A 19,242-nucleotide genomic window follows, 5' to 3' on the forward strand; every position below is an offset into this window, starting at 1 on the left:
CCCCCCTCCCGCCAGCTGTTGCCTCGCGCGCGCCTTCCCGCCGCCGCCTCGCGCTCCCGCCGCCGTTGCGTGCGGCGCGCGCTGCCCCGCGGCACCGCCGACGGTGAGAGATGGGGGAGGGGGTACCGTGGGCACCCCGGCCTCAACGCGGGGGCAGCGCGGCGAGAACCGGGGGCACCGAGTGCCCCGCGCCACTGGGGAAGGGGCCGACCGGGGCGTGGAGCGGGGGGACGGCCGGGGCGAGGCGACGGTGCCCGCTCGCTCCGGGGGCACAGCGAAGCGGCGGCACGGGGCGCGCATCCCCGGCGGGGCTGCCCTGGGCGGGCAGCGGGAGCGGGGCTACTGCCGAACACCGCCCCCGGGGGGATCCCGGCCGGGGCAGGGGCGGGCGGCCGCGGCCTCCCCGGCGCCGCGGGTCCCTCGGGCGGGGACCGGCGCGGGGCCGATGCCGGTGCCGCCGGGGCGTGGGGTCCGAGTGCGGCTGCGAGCGGCCCCTGCCCGCCGGGTCCGACCGGGGCTGCGGCCGCGCCGTCCCGGGGCCGGCGGTGCCCGGGCGCTGTGCCCGCTCCACCGGGTTCGTCGTGGGCGGCGGAGCTGCGGTCACGGTCCGGGGCCCTGCCCCTGGCTCCTGCCGTGAGGCTCCTTCTCCCCGGGGAGCTGCTCGGACGCACCGAGCGCTGCCCCAGTGCCCGGGTCAGGTGATAGGAGTTCTCTTCTCCTTCCCTTTAAAGGTCCTGAATTTCAGCATCTTCACAGTCGCCTCTGTCCTCGTCTCCCGTGTTCTTGAGTTTTATATACCTTCTTCTTCTTTTAATGTTTTCTTTCTCATTCCTTATCCCTTTTCTTTCATTTTCCATCCTAGACCAGTGACAACCTGACTACAGCTTGCCCTTGGTTTCCAAGTTGGGAATCAAAATGTTAGGTAACTTCCCATCAGTTGAAGTTCCTGCTGTCACATTCATTTCCCTGGTGTTTTATTTGCTGTCTTTTCTATGAAAAAACAAAGGAGCTGAGGAAAATTTATTCCGTGGTAGTAGAAATATCCAGGTGTTTGTTTCTTTTACTTTTTGTTTTCATACATAGTCTCTGAGTGGGTGTGATTTACGTGTATCAGATTCAGGGTTAGTTTTAGTCCTTAGTGTCAAGCTCTGTGCTTGGTGTTTTGCCTTTTATTGCTTTTAGATGTTACTGGTCACTTGAAATGTAGTACTGCTGAGTCTTGCATTTTGTTCCAAATTTGCCAGTGTCTTATCCCTCTGTCATATAATTAACAGGAAAAAGTAATTAATTGGAAAACCTAACTTGTTGAAAGAACTTTAATTAACGTTCTGAAATTCTTAGTGATGAAATGTTCCTACAGAAAATACAGCTGGTTTTACAGTTTGGACACACGAGTTCTCTAATAGGAATGAAGCTAAATACAGTGTGTCATCAGTAATTTGTCTGCTTATATCTTCCTGTTGATGCTGTTAAACAGATGGTGGTATCTGTTTTATCAGGGAGAAGTGCATCACTTGAAATAACCTGTTAATCCTAGTAAGTGAATCCTAATATCTTTAGCTGCACTTGGAGTGGTCAGTAAGTGGCAGAAGGATATATTTCTGTTATATACATTAGCACTTGGCATGAGACTTTGTTTTCCTGGGGTTAAGAGGCTAAAAGCGTTATGTGAATAAATCTCTGGGTTATAAATAGCTGTATGTTTTTGGCTATTTCTGTAGTTCTGAAGGTTTTGGTGATCTTCTTTGATTTGCCTCTTTATTTGTAACTCCCTGGAAAGGATAATCTTTTTCTCAGAAATCTTATTTCTTTCCAGTAAGATGTTTATGGACTGATGTATGTATGCACATTACCCCCACAGACTCCACTGTACAGTATTTATGAGCAGTTTTCATTTCTGAAGGTGATGGCTGAGAGCAGTGCCTGGAATTGGTGCATTTAAGATCCTGATCCATATTTGAAGTGGAATGTTTGTGCAGTTAAATGTTGTGTTGCTATGTTTTACTGCCAGTGTATGTTTTTATTTTGGATATAAATATTACAAAGGATAAAACACAAGCCTGAGTCACCTGAAAAAGAATTTGGAAACCTAGTTGGTTTAATTCAATGCTTGTACTAGTATTTTTTTCCTCTTGCATTGTGTGGAATGTGACATACCAATAAATTGCCAGTAATTGTTGGGAACTTCCATGGAGCGCTTCAAGTATTCCGGTAGAACTGGATTTCTACCAAAGCAGAGTTAGCTCAGCTTGTCTCAAAAAGTTGGTCCTAGGTGTATCCATGGCTGCTGGGCATTGGTGTGAATTCTGGAAGAACTCGAACTGATTATTGCTGTGTATCAGAGCGGGGCAGAGGTGTGTTAAAGAATTCCATCAACGTTGTTTGGGGCAATTGACCAGGCAATGAAGAGTGACGGGGCTCTTGGAGTTGAACACTGCTGTTCCTGTCACAGCTGGCAGGGGTCACTGGAAAGCAGTGGACATAATTTCTTTCCTAATTCTCCAAAGCTACATATGCTGTTTTCCCAGACTTTTTCTAAATATCGTATCTTCTACTGATTTATAGTAGAAATTTTGTTGAAGAAATGTTTTCTTTTCTCATGACCCATGGGAGTGAAAGCAATGACAGTCAAAGATTGGGTTCTAGTTGTTTTTTTTTGTCTAGGAGGGTGTTCTTTTCATAATAAACAGCATTGTCTATGGATTCATCACCAGACAGTTAATATGAATTTTTAGCAAGGCTTACTAAGGGCAAAAAGCTTGTACGATTACTTTCATTGTCTGTCTTCTCCCACTTGAGTCACTTCTCAGATGATGAAACCAAAGTTAATGGCAACTAAAAGACATTAAGTACACAATTTTTATAAAATTTTTGTAAAACTTTTGACAGGTAGTGACCCAAATTAATATTCCCACCCAAAAAAAGGCAGTTATAACTGAGTCCCTTCCCTCTTCAAAAAGTGAGCAACTGCTGGGCAGTCTATGTACTGAGCTCTGAGCCATCATGGTGCCTGCTGCTAATGGAGCAGCCAAATAGTTGGGATTGTTGTTAAGATGGGTGGGGGACAGGAAAAAAATGATGGGTGAGGTGGAGCAGGGCAATAGGGAGCCATGGGACACTGGTAAAAACAGACAGACTTAATTGCTTCTGCCCACGGGGCCTGTTTTTTCTGTAATTTCTTTGTTGTTGTTGTATGAAGGAAACAAAACAAAACTCTTGGGATACCTCTGTCAGGGGTACTGCTCCCTCTAACTGTTCAAGGACGATTGACCACCACTTACTCAAAGATAGGTGGTGGTGTGAAAAATAAGACTTTGAAAGCTTTAATTATCATGTTTTCTCTCTTGAGTTTACTGTAATGTTATTCGTGAAGTCCTTTCTGAGTGCGTAGGAAATGGTAAACTGCTTGAAGAAATCATATTCAAATTTGTAAGGAGAACACAAAGAACTTAATAAATTGCATGTAGAGATAAAAATAGTAATTAGGGCTATAATGTATTGCTGTGTAATGTTTGGGTATGCTCTACATGTAATCATAGAATAATTTAGTTGAAAGGGGTCATTGGAAGTCATCAGTCTTGTCCAACCCCATCTCAGAGCAGCTTCAAAGTTAGAGCAAACATGTACATATATATAGAGAGATAGCCATTACATTGTCAAGAAATTTGGAAATACAGCTTGTGTATGTGGTGTGGTTTTTTCATAGTTGAAGGGAAGGATATCAGAGAGTTCCTTAGAGCTATACTCTTATTTTGTAATTTACACGTGTAAAGGGGATCTTTTTCCAAATTTGTTTTCCACTGGGAATACTCTTTAAGTGAAACATGTAATGTTCAGCATTTAATTCTTTGCTCATTTAGGGTGGTCTTGGTAGACATACTCCAGAGAGCCTAGATGGCTTCCTGGAATGAGTCCAAGCATTGGATTGAACTCTTATTGGCAAATAATTTGTTGCTCTGTTCTTAAAAAATAAAATGCAATTGCAAAGTGGGAGAAGAAATTAAAGCAATATGACATCGAATATGAAATCGTGCAAGCCTTGCATTTTGGAAGTTGGCCAGCGCCAGATGCTTTTGGGGTTTAGGTGGTTGGCAGATGCTGTCTTGGCAGCTGAACACTCTTCATGTTGATCTGTCTGAGGGACAGTTTGTTCTATGTGTTGCTCACACGCTCTCCTTGGTATTGGCTTCTGGCCGTGGAGGGGTTGAGTTAAGGGGAGTGTTTGTATGGCCAAATACAGCCCAGTGATGTCTTTGGATGTTTTCTTGCATCCTGGGTCATGAAGCTTGAGATTCCCTCAGCTCTATGTTGATTTTTTTCCCCGCTTCTTGTTACTGTGTGTTTAAATAGCTGCTTTCTTTTCGAATGGGAGTAAAGTCTTGGCTTCAATGACTTCCTGTGGCACTGAGTTTAACAGTCCAATTATGTGTTGTAATATAATATTTCTCTGTTAAAAATTTGGCTTTGCTATCGTCTCAGCTCAATTAATGAATGAAGTTCCCTGTATTATTGAAAGCTGTTGTTTTCTTGACTGGATTTTCTGTATATTTCTTAAAGTCTCATTTAATTTATTATAATTCCTTTTTTTTCCTGTTCATGCTTGCCTGTTTCAACAGGAGAGTCTTTTAAGTGATTGGCAATTCATAGCCCTTCTCAGAACACCTCCCTCATTATTTTACTATTCTTCTTCTAATAAAATATGTGTGTTTCAAATCAGGTTGTGCAACCAATCAACAGAGCTGTACTGCAGTGTTTTCCTTGTCATTCCTCATTTATTCAGGTGTCTCTGTGTTCTTCTGACTGTAGTATATTGGATGGAAGAGCTCCCTGAGCTGCCAAAGTTCCTTTCTGGATTTGAGATACCTGTTTTTAAAGCTTTGAGTGGTATGCTTATAACATATGTAACATATAACACTTATAGATAACATTGACATGGTTGATTTTATGTTGCCTGTTCATTGTTAAAGTTGATCTGTATTCTTAAGCTTTGCCAATTTAAGATTAATTGTTATCTAGAAATGTTACTACTTCAGGTTTTCTTTTCTTCCCTGAAGTGTAAAAGATAAATACAGCAAGTCGCTGGACATATTTACAGAAGCTTAAAATTTGGAATAATAGGACAGGACTCAGTTCACTCTGTTTCAGGACTTAATTTAGGCAGTACTTTATAGAAACGCTAGTCTACTGGTCCAAATAAGAGGAGGAGGAGGGGGGGAATAGTCTTAATTAGTCCAGATTAACAGTGTTAATGGTACAGTTGTCTGCTGTGTGATGGGCTCTGATGCTGGTAGAAAGAGGAGTGGAAGCTGGTGACTGAGGAGGGATAGTGACTGTGATGGTACTGCCTTAGAGTGGTTAAAACCCTTGTGAAGCCTTACTAGGCCATTCTCACCTTCGCCATCAATTGTGTGGACCTTATGTGTCTTTAGGGAGTGATTGCTTCTGCTGGAAGTTCCCTCTTCAGAGTTCTGGAAGCCAGAAAGAATGTGGGGCATCTCAATTTATTTCTAAGCCAGTCTTAGCTGTCAGCGCCCGATGAAGCAGCGGTGTGATGAACGTCTGTGTTTGTGTTTCTAGTAAAAGTCTGATGGTTGGCATACTTAGAGAGTTGGAAGTTGTGATTTTTGGATGCTCTCATCCTTTAACGTGAGACCTTGGGAAAGAGGTAGCCACTAGGGCATGTGTATGCTGGATGAGGCCCCAAGTGTCTGCCTCTGTCACTACAGAGCACTCAGGCACATGAAGGCTGGTGGAACATAGAGACCAGACTAGGAAGATTTAGTCTGAGTTTAGTTTTGGGATTAGGATGTTTCTATGTGAAGGAGAACAGGGATTTGTGTGCACCTTGCCTTGGACTGGCACTGAATGGAAGAGCTACAGGCCAGTGGTGGGTGATCCAAGGAGCTCCTGGGCATCAGAACAGGTAGTCACTAGGCCACTTTATGCAGTCTGGATGCTGCTGTTAATCTTCGTTATCCAGTTAGCTCACGGCAGCGAAGAAGGTTGACTCCAAATTTTGTTCAGTGTTTCTGGCTGGTTTTGATCTGTGGCAATGTTTGCTTTTCATAGACGTCAATCTATTTAGAAGTCTTTGACATCTTTCCAAAGGCTCTTTGAAAGTCCACATATGTTCTATCACTTGCTCGTGTTTATCAGTTAGTTTGACATGTTCAGAAATACTGATAGACTGAGACATGATCTTCTGCAGAAACTGCTGATTAGACCCTATCAGATAGTCTTTAGGGTATAATGGTGTTCCATTTTTAATGATTGTTTTGAGGATCTTGCCAGATACACATGTAAGGCTTGTTGCTCTGCAATTCCTTGCTTGGATCGCTCCAGAGACTTTTTAAAGAATAGAGATCCAGCATTTGCTACTGTGTTCCTACAGAACAGTGACTGTTACAAGAGACAGCAGCTTTTTCTGACAGCTCAGCCACTTCATGCCTCAGCTGCTTCAAAAACTTGCTGGATAACTATTTGTAGAACATGATGCAAACTTGGTGATTTAGGAGTGGTTTTCAGCTTCCTGACTGTAGTCATTGAGAAGCCACAACTCTGCTGTGCAGTGCCTGGTGACAGATAAACAAGCCCTCCTAAACACAAGTCAGAATTTCCAGTGAGTAAGATTTATTGTGTTTAGAATCACATGAAGGAGAAAAGGAGCCTAGCATTTTATTTCAAGGTGGATACTGTATTTGTTTTGTTGGTTTTTTCAAGTATTTGTTAAAGTGGCTGTATATATAAATTAAAAACTTGTTTATAGATATTCTGTTCTTTAATAAAGTTATGACAGTTGTAAGAGCAAATCCCTGCAATATTTCAGGGATTTCTCAGTACAAGTTTACAAATGTTTAGTAGGATATGTATGTATGTGTATGGTATTTAGTACAAAAACCCCAGGAATTAAATAGAACAGAACTCGAGATTAACCATATACTACGTTTAATTTAATTTTTTTAAAAGATACAGCATTTTCAGAAACGACTTTTGGATCTATTGTGCTAGCAGAAATTACTGTATTTGGATTAATGGGAATTTTGAAACTAATGTCTCTTATAGAAGATAAGCAGAATTAACTTGATTATAGTTTCCTTTAAGGGTTTGGATTTGTCTACTTTCTTAAATGGTAGAGTATATTTAAATGGTAGAAGCTTTTTGCTAATTTATGAATACTTCAGCCGGCTCAAGGGTAAATTATGAGAGGTGTAGAATCCTGGACTTCTCTGTAGGAGAGTCCTTCCCCCCTATTTTTATGAGTAAGGTATCTATGAGATTGTGTCATGTCACTTCAAATGGAGCCATGAACCAGTTATGTAACAAAATTAGGAAACTTGCACAGACCTTAAGACTGAGGGCGCAGATTCCAGAAACGGCTGCAGCAGTTGCAGCAACTGCACGCAATGTTCTTTTACCAGAACCTGAAATAAATCTCAGAAATCCTGATAGTCAACATTTTGTTGCTATTTCAGACAGTTGTGTAATTCTCTGGCAAAACAAGTATTCCTTGGGAGACAGTTATTTTCTGTGGTACTTTCTTGCTTTAAGTGTTGGTGTGTTTGCTGTGGAAGTGAAGATGGCTAAGCTGAGCCTACTTCCCGTCAGAATTTGAAAACTGTTTCTCACTACAAGCTCTGTGCTACATCTGTGAGATCTTCCTGTCTGGGCTGGTAAGTGATAAAGGGCATGAGCTTATAAGGAAGAATAAATGTGCAGTGGCAGAAGTGGGATCAGATGCAGTGGTTTGTGGGCAGAATACAAAGGCCTGAGAAAGTATCAGTTTTTCAGTCCCTGACATTTTACTGGAGGCACAGGCAGGCATGGACATGCTGCCAAGTCTCTGTATGTGTCATGGTATATGACACATGTTTGGTACATCTCTGTTCAAAAAGTACAGGGCTTGTTACACAGCAGCCAGCATAGACACTGATTCATATTTTGTTGTTGATGCTGTTGGCCTGATAAACTCCTCAAACAAACAAAAAAATCCCCAAATATACATCTAGAGTTGTTCAATTTTTTTTTATCTGTTGTTTGGGGATGATTTTGTATTTTGGGTTTTCAGTGGTTTTGTTGTTTGGTGGTTTGTTTTTTTTTTTGATAGCATGAAGAGCAAAGTTTGAAAATTGACTCTTGTTCATGAGCAGCATCTTAGGAATGCTGGTATCCAGTTTTAGCAGAGCTGTTGGTGTTCCTTGGGGAAAGCAAGTATGTTAGTTCCTCTTTATTTACAAACTATTACGACCTTGGATTGCAAGACAGCAACTTGGAGGGGCTTGGCAGGCGTGGCAGCAAGAGTACTTTTCATGCTGGTTGCTGGATACAGTCCTTAAGTTAGCAGTGTCTGTTTTTTTCTTTTTTTTTAATTTACTTTTTGCCTTCCCTTTTACCTACTTCAGGTTTTCTTGAGGCTAGCTGAACGGAATATGGTAAAACTTCCACTGGAAGGTGTGAACCTGGGAGTGACAAGTTTCTCATTTGGTTGTATACAATTTGCAATTCTGAAATGCTCTTTTCAGAACAGATGCATAGATAAAGTACTTAAAAAGAACACTGAGTGCATCACATAGTATTTGATGTTCCCTTTCTAATAGGAAATGTAGGTTTAATGGTTTACTTGTAATGCACATGAAATAGAATGCTTCCTTTGGAACATTGCTTCAAGGTTTAACCCTGTTCTTTGTGGCAGTGGCAGAACTGCCCTGGATTTGAGTGTGGGAAGGATGACTCGTGGTAAGTTTGGTGCTGTATCTGTGTTACACTGATACCTGCCTTGGTTTGTTGCGTCATGGCAGAAGCAGCTTTGCAGTCAACAGCGGATGCCTAATGTGACTAAGCTGTTTATTGGGCTCATTTAAAATTAACCTAAAGTATCAAATAATGTCGGCAATCTGATGATAATGTTAACTTGTATTTTGATGTTGAACCTGGAAAGTGAGGGTTTTTTGGTCATTAAAGTTATTTACTAGCTGTGCAGGAGCAGGTGTAATGTTTTAAGAGAGTTTGTGTGATACAAATGTTCCTACAAATTTAGTAGTTGAGGCCATGGGCTTTACTATTCTGATTCATTGTCTTTTCTTACTCTGCACACCAGGGAATCTTAGTGAAATTATGCCTGTGATTGTGAAACTGTAATACGGAGGATCTAATAATGGTAAAAAAGGTCTGTCATGGAAAGCAGTTGAATCCAGCTTCTAGTATTCTCATGGCTTTATGTAGCAACCTTTTTAAAACTGCCTTTAATTTGATGTGAACGTAAGTTCTTCTGAAGGTAATAAAAATCAGTGATGTTTTTAAAAAACATTTGAGACAAATGCCACAGATTTGCAATTTTACTCCTAATGATGTATAGTGAACGTGCCAAATTGATCATTTCATCATTCCATGATCATAATGAGCAGAGAAGGACATTCAAGTCTTGACTCAACAACTGGATGGTATCCTGACCATTCAGGTTGGGATTGTTATAGAGGAGAGAGGTTCCTTGAAATACTTAGTGATTCACAGTGTTTACAGGCAAGGAAAGAACTATTTGCCTATGTGTCCTTGCTTGTGTTGTATTTTTAATTAGTAGTTTAACTTTTAATTAAGCTAGTTGACACTGCTTAGTTTGGTATATTCTTCAAAAAATTGTCATTTTTTTTTCTTTGTCACTACAAGGAACACAGTTTTATTCTGGACTTATGTCAGAATTCAGATTGCTTTCATTTACTGTAGACTGTCGTTTAGAAATATATACATTTGTCTGACTAGGGTTGCCAAAACCCTGAGGATATGACTAAAATTTCTAAATACACTTTGAATTTATTTAAATCCTTTCTTACACAATAAGCACTGCAGTGCTGCATGCGTTTAGCTACCTGAACACATCTAAATACAGATTTCTGTGGCCTTTGAGAAACTGCTCAATTGATTGTGAGGTGTAGTGTGTACTTAAAATGGAATATGATTATGCCTTGAAACTGGAAATAGCTAAGAAACTCCACTTCTGAATAGGGATCACTAGAAATAGATAATCTGCTTTTAGCTTTAAGGAAGTAATGAAGTTTTGATTAAAAAATATTGCTTATTATTCATAGCATTAACTGTGAGTTTGATGGAAATGTAATGAACAGCTCTGTTGAATGTTACAGAGACGTTGTGATCAAGCTTTTATATTTGGATGCTCTGTCTAATCTCTGAAGTTGGGAGTATTTTTTGTGCTGCTATTAAGTCTCCAGCTAGTTAAGATTAAGTTAATCTTGCGGTAGTTACTCTGCACAGGACATTATACAACTGAGTGCTAAAGCTGGTCCCTGTCCCAGATGCCAATATGCAACACAGAACATGGAAAAGATGGATGGGTCCAGAGAGGATGAGAGGAGAACCAGGCAGAAGAACAGGCAGTGCTCTGTAGTGCTTGTGCATGTCTATCAGCTGCTTTGACTTGTTCACTTTTAATCGGTTGATACTGATGTGCGTGGCTTGTACAGGCTGATTTCAAGATCAATATGAACTGTCAGCTGAATGACAGATGAACCTGTAATAAATATGCAGAGTTCTGAAATTGCTGCGATACTCTGTCTCCAATCTGAAGTGTTCAGTGAACTGTGGGCAGATGCAGGGTCAGAGCCAGGGCTGCAGCTTAAGGGCCTTGAACTGTTACCATCCATTCCTCATCCAGGTAAGCTAGCTGCAGGCTGAGTCTCTTAAACTCATAAAGTTTCACTTCACCTCCCTAAACCCCCCAAAACCAAAAGACAAAATAAAAAATCAAACCACAGACAAATCCAAGCCTCTGCAGCCAGAAACAGTGCCCAGAAATAATTAAATAAGCCTTTTCACCTTTCATTACAGTGCTGTCTCAGAAACGGTTGTGTATCTCTTGAAGAAAGCATGTGATATTTCCTTGTAGAGCTATTTTTACTTAGCACACACTGTTTTGAGACATCCATCCCATGATTTTGTCATATTTACTTTTGTAAGCATCATATTTGCATTTGTTTATGCAAATGTGTATGCAAATCTGCTTTAAATGCCACCAAAATAGACTCTATGGAGGATTTAATGTACAGAGTTTCTTGAAAATACGAAAACCATGGATAATCTAAATAACACATTTGTTGATAGAAATCAAGTAAAACTACTTCATTATACTTGGTTTATAATTTTGTGATGTAATTGTTTCTTGAGGCAAAAGATTTTTGAGTGAGTTAGAAAACTACTGCAAACAAAGGTTACTGCCTTTAAAATGGCTTATCCAATTTTAGCCATATTTGGCACAGTTTGAAGTCTTGGATTCATGAGTTACCGTTGGTTTCCTGAAAAATCATTGACCTTGGAGAGAGAGATCAAGTTAATGTAGCTATTGAGGGAAAGGTTTCTGTGCCGCTTCAGCAGTTCTTTACTGCTGATAATGAGTTGCTCCAACCTTATTCTCATCCTGTGACTATGGTGGTAGGAAGCAGGGTATTTTATGTGTGAGAGGAGATGTTGGTTTAAGAGAAATGAGAAGGAGTTACAGATCCTTCAAGACGAGGACTCAAAGGAGGGGAAGGCGAGGGTGCAAGTGTGACCCTGGGCAGTGGTGATTTAGGTCATGTATGTGGAGGCTTTATGTCATATAAAGGGAAGGGGAAGGGTTTTGTGTCACTTTGAGTCTCTAGTCCAATGTAGCAAAGGATTTTAAATTTAAGTTTAATTGAACAGGTTTTCAATCAAGAAAGCAAATCCTATTGTAAGCTTTGTATGTGTGAGAAAGAAGGGTGACCAGTCTATGTGATATGCCAGGTTATATCAAAGTCTCTGTTGGACTTCTTGCTTTAAGTGATATAAATATTTTTATATTTATTGTGCCAATGAATTCTTAGTAATCGATAGTTGCTTTTAAAAAAAACAGACTCTAATATCAGAAACAAATAAGACAGAAACAATTATAGATGTTGACACAGTCATGGCTGCCAGCTCTAGCTGACTTGATGTGACTTACATGATGGTATTATCAACAGTGCGAAAATTGTGGTGTTTGTTTGCTCAGTTGCACCAATCGTCAGTGTTCTGATATTTCTGAAATTTGCAATGACAGTCTAAGCTCTCTGAGACATTTCTTTCTCTTGAGTTGTAACTTTATCTGAAGTTGTATAAAAGATATTGGAGTCCAGGTTGTTTATGGAGGTGTTGCAGAGAACTGGGCCTAAGATGGAGCTCTGTGGAACTCCACTAGTGACCCATTGCCAGTCTGATATGAACCCATTCACTATGGGTTCTCTTTGGGCACTCTTTGTGCCCAACCTGTGAGCCAATTTCTCGCCATGGCATGGTGGTTTTATCCAGCTGTGTGCTGGACATTTTGCCCATTTTGCCCATTTTTCTTTCCAAGAAATATCTTGGCAGATGGCTGTGTTGATAGGGCTTTTGTGGAGGGAGTATTTGTGATTTCTGTACTAACAGCTAGTATGATCAAGTAATCTAATATCTACTTTAAAAAGAGGAAAAACCTGAAATTTTTGGTGATGAACAACATATAATAAAGTGTCATGAGTTGCTCTTATGCTTAGGCGTTTTGTAAAGACAATTTATTGCACAGTTTTGATTTCAATTCCATTTCTTGGATCTTGCATTTTTCTTTGCTTTTCTTATCTGTGTGAAAGCTGTAAAGAAATGTCTCGAAATCAAAGAGAAAGATAAAGATCACATTTAATCTTTCACTATAAAAACTGCCTACGAGTTAATAATTCTTGTTTCCATTCAGTGAAGAAATACAGGTCATAATATTATTGATGATGTCATAAGTGTGATATTTTTATCAGAAATAAACCCAGAATTCCGTGTTTAGTGGTTTGGTGGGGGGTGTGTGTTGGGTTTTTTTGTTGTTGTTTTGGTTTTTTTTTTTTCTTTTTTCCTTTTCTTGTTTTTTCTGAGAGGTCTATCTTGAGGCATAGTTTAGTTTTTGGTGGCTAAGCTACCCCTCTTTCTTCTTGCCATCAGTGAGGCCAACCTGGGGTGCTGAGTCCAGTTCTGGGCTCCCCAGTATGGGAGAGTCGTGACCTGAAGGCTTTTTATGTTTATTTTCTCCTTTTTTTTTCTGAATTGACTCTGGCTGATTTATTGCATGAAAGAAAACCTAATTTTCTAGATACAAATGTTTTATGTAGGCTGGAAGTTTGGCTTTTGGGTTTTTTTCCACATTGAAAACTAATGACAGTGACATCAAAGATTAACTAATGCTATTGCTGTTTGTTACCATTAGAGTAAAACATGCTTCTCTTCCTTGGTTTTCTCCTTTTGACTTAGTTTTTTTCTATTGTTTTCATGAGGATATTAACTTTATGACTAGTGAAGTTCTAGCACTGATTTTTTTTCCCAAACATATCTAAAAGTCTGTATGAATTTTTCTTGCATTTTATAACATAATTATTCCTGGACTTCAGAATACTGCTCTGGGCTAATAGCTATAGGTTGCTTAATTTATCAGGAAAAAAAAGGTGCATGTAATATAATTCTCATGAGGTCCTTGTGAGACAATGACAGATCATCTCTGTGCAGCCTCTGTTCTACTATGAAGGAAGGACAGAACTGAGGCTTCCGATGTCCTGTAGCAGCAGATTTGTAGTTTTTTGTTTGCTTAGAGGAGAAAACCCAAACTCTTAGTAAATGTAAATACAGCTGTTCAGTGCTTTGCAGGTAGTGGGAGTGTTTCTACGTTCCCTATCTTACCCTTCACAGGGAAGATGGAAGTAAATTTCTGTCTCTTTCTGTTAACAGCCTAAAATGACTCTGTGAATTCAGTGGAATAAATGGCGTCCAAAGTAACTGATGCTATAGTTTGGTACCAGAAGAAGGTAAGATTTCTATTTGTTTTTTTCTATGGTGGCTTATTGTGTTTATGTGTAAAGTATAACAAATGTAAAATACTTCTGCATTGCTTGTTAGTATTGTATGAGAGCAAGTAGCTTGAAACTCTACTTCCAAAAGTAAACAAGTATTTAGTGACTGTATCAAATGAAATGGAACAACTTTTGGTCTATTCTGAAAACTCCTTACTCCCTAGGTTACTTGTGCTATGGAAAAAAGGAAAGAAAAATTTCATTCTTAGTAGACTGTTAATTATTGTACAGGAGTATGTGGTTTCCATAGCTCAGCAAAGAATCCTTGTATTGAAGTAGAAAGTAAGAATTGAAATGTATTTTCTGTCAGCAACAAAAAACGGTGTAATCCATAACCAACAGAGATAGCTAGGGATTTTTAGAAGTTAGTTAGGAAAAAAAGTAGCGGGGGGGAGAGGAGAGAAAAATCTCTCATTTGGAGATACAGATAATTATAATATTGCCTGATTACTATATCTTTTGATTCATGTTTGCACATAGAAATGTTGATATCTCTTTCTAATTTATTATTTTCCATTCATCATATCCTTGACATTAATATGCCAGTTGGCTTATTCAGCTAAATTGCTTTTAAAAAGCTGAAAAATTTGCTAACCTTTGAGAGATGCATCTTTACTAAGGACATAAATAAGGTGTGATGATTATTTTCTTTTCTTGGCTGTGAATGGTTTAATAAGTTTCTGTGAGTTATTGTTCTCCTTGGGCTGAAGGATGGCAACGGTCTTCAAAACAGAAATTCTTGTTAACTTCTACACAGCAGCAGTTAATTTCCAGAAATAAGACAATACTGGTATGCTTTGCTGAGGTTTTTACAACTGTGAATTAAGTGTACGGTTGAAAAAGCAGAAAAATTAATTTTGCATATTGAAAAATTTGAAAATAATTCACAATTTAATGAGGATTTTTTGTTTGTTTTTTTTTGTACTGTGTACTCTTTCTCTTATTTAAGCTTTACAAAGAGTATTTTTGTAAAAATACACTGCAGTTTTGAACAGTTTCTTGCTTGCAGGTCCAATCCCATTTTTTAAAGGCTTGGAAGATGACTTGTAAAAGATTTTATGTAACAAAATGCAGCGCAGGATCTCATGGAAGGGGGAAACGATTCTCATTTTACCCACTTGTACTCATTCTCTCATAAATTTAATTCATTCATTGTACAGTGATATCAGAATACTTACAGTACTTCTAAGCACCAAGCTGTGTGTGCATTTGGTCTGGCCAGGACCTCCTTTGTGCCGTATAAGAGATGCTGGATGTCAGGTCTCTGAGGTTGTTTTCATTGGTGATGATGCACTAGTCCTTGGACAGATCTTTTATGGTATTCAGCTTTATATATATAAAAGGTCCCTTGATGCAAGAAAGAGCCTGTAACTCTGTAAATCTTAAATGAAGTTCATGCTTGTAATCTGGTGGTTTTTTTTTTTTGTTTTTGTGTGTGTGTGTTTTTTTTTTTTTAATACGTGTCTGTTTTCCTGTTGGTCATACAGGAAAAGGAATGCCAAATGTGATATGCTCCAACTTTCCATCCTCCTGGTGTTAGGAAGGCAGGATCTTCTGCTGAAGGGTCACTGTACTGTGATCTTACAGAGGGCAGGCCTTCTGGTCTAGATATAAACAACACATTCCCCAATTTTACTTTTCCCAGGGCACTGCTCCTAGCAGGATTACTTGTTATCAGTACAGATCATTTTTTTAATCATTGTTCTGTCATGTTTTTCCAGTGATTTCACACACATTTCCATTTTTTTGGTTCATAGCAACAACAATATTTCTGCTGCAAATCTCTGTAGGCTTCTGCAGAGGTCTTCTTGGCCAGAAATTTCATGGTGCCTTTATGGCAAGGAGTAGTGATGAGGTGACTTCTGTTACTTCATGAAAAACTGAGCTATCTTCAGGAGGGATAAGATCTTGCATAAACCAGATGCCAGTATTTTCCCTGGTGTGAACAAAATTTAATTGCAATCCACACGTGGACTGGTTCTGCCAAATGAGCAAGTTATGCTGCTTTCAGTATAAGGAAATGGAATGTTATGAGACAAATGGCTGTATGGCAGAAAAGTTGCATCTCATGCAAATATTCGTGCTAATTAGATTATAATTTCTTAGGTACCACGTATTGAGGGTTCTACTGGATCAGGCTGACAACCCCAAGGGGTTCTCTGACTTTGTAGTGTGGCGTGATCTGTTCCTGGGAGTCTCTAGACTCTTTTACCCAGGGTCTTTTTATTTATTTATTTATTTATGTATTCATTTCTTGCATGGCACAGTATTTATTTTTCCCATAGATTTGTTGTTTGCCCCAAAGATTTCAATTTGGGCAACAGAAAAAGCTGTGCTAGTGTTTAGTTGACAGCACTTTTTTTTTTTCCCTTTCTGTTACATTTTTTATTATAGGATTGCTTATGATGGCAAACTAGTGAACTCTGTGAACTGGTGGTTGTTTAGAGTTTTACATTTTTATTTCAGTCTTTATTGTAGTTATCAGAGTTGTCCCACTTGCCTTGTCTTTTAGATCTTCTGATTCATTGCAACAGTAACTGGCATTGAAAGTGGGGAGGGATCAAAACTTAGCACATTCTGGCAATAGAAGTTTGTTTCTAGGGCAGGAGAGAACCGGGGTTGTAGTCAATGTTGATCAAATTGGTATGATTTGCCTGTGTGATAAAATGAGAAAAATAAATTGTTTATGGGGAGGTATTTTCCGATTGATAAATTGGTGTATGAATGCCCTAAAAAGTGACACAAAGAACTTCTGGTATTTCTAGTCATACATGACTAAGAAGTATTTAAGTAGGTTGAGGTTGTGTAAGAAATATTGAGCTTGCTCCTTGTGTTTCTTAGTTTTCAATTTTAATGTATTTTTTGATATATTTATGTGTCTCTTATGAGTATCAGAGGTCTGTTGGTTTCTCAAACAAGAGACATTTTTATATTCCTTTAATGGAAAGAGTTAAGCAATTAAGCTCTTCCAACCCTACTTTAGGCAAGTTTTGCAAACAGCATGTTTATTCATGACTCATGCTATTGTCTGAAATTGAGCTCCTCACACGAGGATGATTTAGTAATACCCTTAATTGTTTAAAAGGTCAGACCTTTTATTATGTAAACTTGTTTTTTGTTGTGGCAATAGACTTACTCTGCTTTTAGTGCACTGGAGCTCTTGATTACTGTCTTGTAAAAATACAGTAATCAATTCTGAGTTGTTTTAAGTTGGATTGTAAGATTTCAATGTATTATAGCAGCTTCTTATTTGAGATACAAGGTTGCACGGACAGAGCTTTAGTGCTTCCAGTGATTGCATTTCCCAGCTGGTACAAATACTTTTGCAAGGCATGAAATCTGCTAGATACAGGTTGGCTTTGTAAGTAAGATAAATTAAACCTCTGCTGTGTTTCTGGTTGCACTACGGAGCACAGTGCTGAGATCTTCATGTGTCAGGCAGTGTTTGTCTGGGTTGTTTTCAGCCCTTGGAGCTGCCCTGGTTCTTGCAATAAAAGGGAGTGGCAGGGTTGTCTGCATTGCTCTCTGGAAGGGTTCCAGACAGCTACCGAGCTACTACTTACATAGATGCATTTCGTTAGTTAATATCCTTAGGATTAAGTGTATTTACCAAAATACTGAATTTGCTTCAGCTTTGTAATGGATTAATTTTACAGAGAAACCATCATAATGTTTCCTCTGAAAAAATCTGACACCCCCACAAATTTTAAACAATTTCAGTATCTGGGGGTATGTCTTTTGTATGATATTGATACTTTATGTGTACTTGAAGTATTGCCTCAGTAACAGTAATGGATGTTAAAAATAATAAATTTCTTAATAATTTAAAGTATTACATCTATTACTTGTAACTTTTTGCATTTATTTCTTACAATACTTTCAAGTTTTACAGATAAGAGTAGACATGGAATTGTTGGTCTTGTTTCCAGTTTGGAGGCTATATGTAAATTTACCTTAATAGCCTTGCTGCTAAAATGGGGACCTTTCTCTCCTGCAATATTGTCAACAAATTTGTACAATTATGTTGTTCCTTCTCTTGGGGATGGTTGTATGGGAGGGCAAAATGGAACTTAATTAATTGAAGCTGACTCCTGCATCTGATTGCATATCAGTTAACTTTGCCAATGCGGCTTTCTGCTGTTTTGGGTGTCCCTTGAGTACAGCTGTTTAAGGGCACCATAAAACAAATGAGATGTTTCCTCTCTCATATTTTTAAAGGGCAAAATGAGAGTTCTAATGGCATTGCTTTAAGAGCTGTAATGCTCAGTGTTTTCCAGCTCATTAGCCCAAGATTATACTTGCCAATTTAGATTCGTAGAATCATAGAATGGCCTGGGCTGGAAAGGACCGTGAAGTTCATCTCATCCCAGTCCCCCACCATGGGCAGGGACACCTCCCACCAGACCAGGTTGCAACTTGGAGCACTTGGTAGTGAAGTCTGAGGCAGAAATGTTGAGGATGTCGACCTTCTCCATGTGCTGGGTAACCAGGTCTTCCATTTCCTTCCAGAGAGAGCCCATATTTTTCCTAGTATTCCCTTTATCATCAACAAATCTGAAGAAGCTATTTTTTGTTGCCCTTGATGTCCCTGGTCAAGTTGAACTCTGTCAGGGCTTTACCTTTCCTAACCTGATCCCTGGCTGCTCAGACAGTCTCTCTGTATTAAGTTAATAAAGGAGGAAATAAAACTGAAATTATGCCATTCCATGAAACCACCTGATTTCCTTCTTGTCACTGAATTCATGTGATGCATTGGTGACCATGACAACAAGGGCAGTTTTTGCCAAATGGACAGGCTGTGTGGCTATTTTACCTAAAACTTTGAATGCTGAAACTGTGTTGGTTTGAAAAGGTCCACCCTCAAGTGCCAGAACCTGACCAGTGTGGGAGCTGGCATTTGTGAAAGCACTGAGGAAGAAAACTTATATTTAGATAGTTTATTTAGATAGTTTCCTTCCATGTAGTGCTGGGATTCGGTACTCAAGTAGTCACCTGACCTAATGGGGGTTTGCCTTCAGTACCTTGTTTGGTCAGACAAAACTCAAAAGATCACTCAAATTGGTGCTGTGGCTGAATTAAGCAGGCTTGCATTTTGCCTGCCTGTAGGCTTCCATGCTTGCTTTGCCTTCCCACAGAGTCTGTACATTTACGTAGTGAATTTGGTCAGGGAACTGATCCAGTTAAAACTAAGACTGTGAATCTATAGGGAGCTGAACCTCTCTAATGGGGGAAGCAATAAGATGAAATCCCTCTATCTTGAGAGGGATTCTCTGATTCTTAAATTGTGTCATTAGACCTTGTCAAACTATAATGTAACATTTTCTTTTCTCGTCCTAACTGATTTGATTGATCTTCCAGCCACCCAGATGGATGCAGT

General features: G+C 39.5%; 1 protein-coding gene across 5 annotated transcripts in view; it reads left to right on the forward strand.

The window, feature by feature from the left end:
* PHTF2 (putative homeodomain transcription factor 2) overlaps nt 1–19,242 on the forward strand; it is a 126,931-nt gene that overhangs the window by 63,582 nt on the left and 44,107 nt on the right. For 3 of the 5 annotated variants that reach the window (XM_027679430.1, XM_027679433.1, XM_027679432.1), the window contains exons 1-2: nt 7,473–7,670; nt 13,744–13,820. The exons of 1 other annotated variant lie outside the window; for it this stretch is intronic. In XM_027679430.1, the coding sequence (XP_027535231.1) occupies nt 13,776–13,820 (45 nt within the window). In that variant the 5' untranslated portion in view covers nt 7,473–7,670; nt 13,744–13,775. Of the gene's footprint in view, nt 1–880; nt 923–1,816; nt 1,933–7,472; nt 7,671–13,743; nt 13,821–19,242 lie in introns of those variants that run through there. One more of the 5 variants, XM_027679431.1, reaches the window with a different exon arrangement.

Source organism: Neopelma chrysocephalum, unplaced genomic scaffold, assembly GCF_003984885.1.
Source record: "Neopelma chrysocephalum unplaced genomic scaffold, ASM398488v2 Primary Assembly neopelma1_45, whole genome shotgun sequence".
Classification (NCBI taxonomy): Eukaryota; Metazoa; Chordata; class Aves; order Passeriformes; family Pipridae; genus Neopelma; species Neopelma chrysocephalum.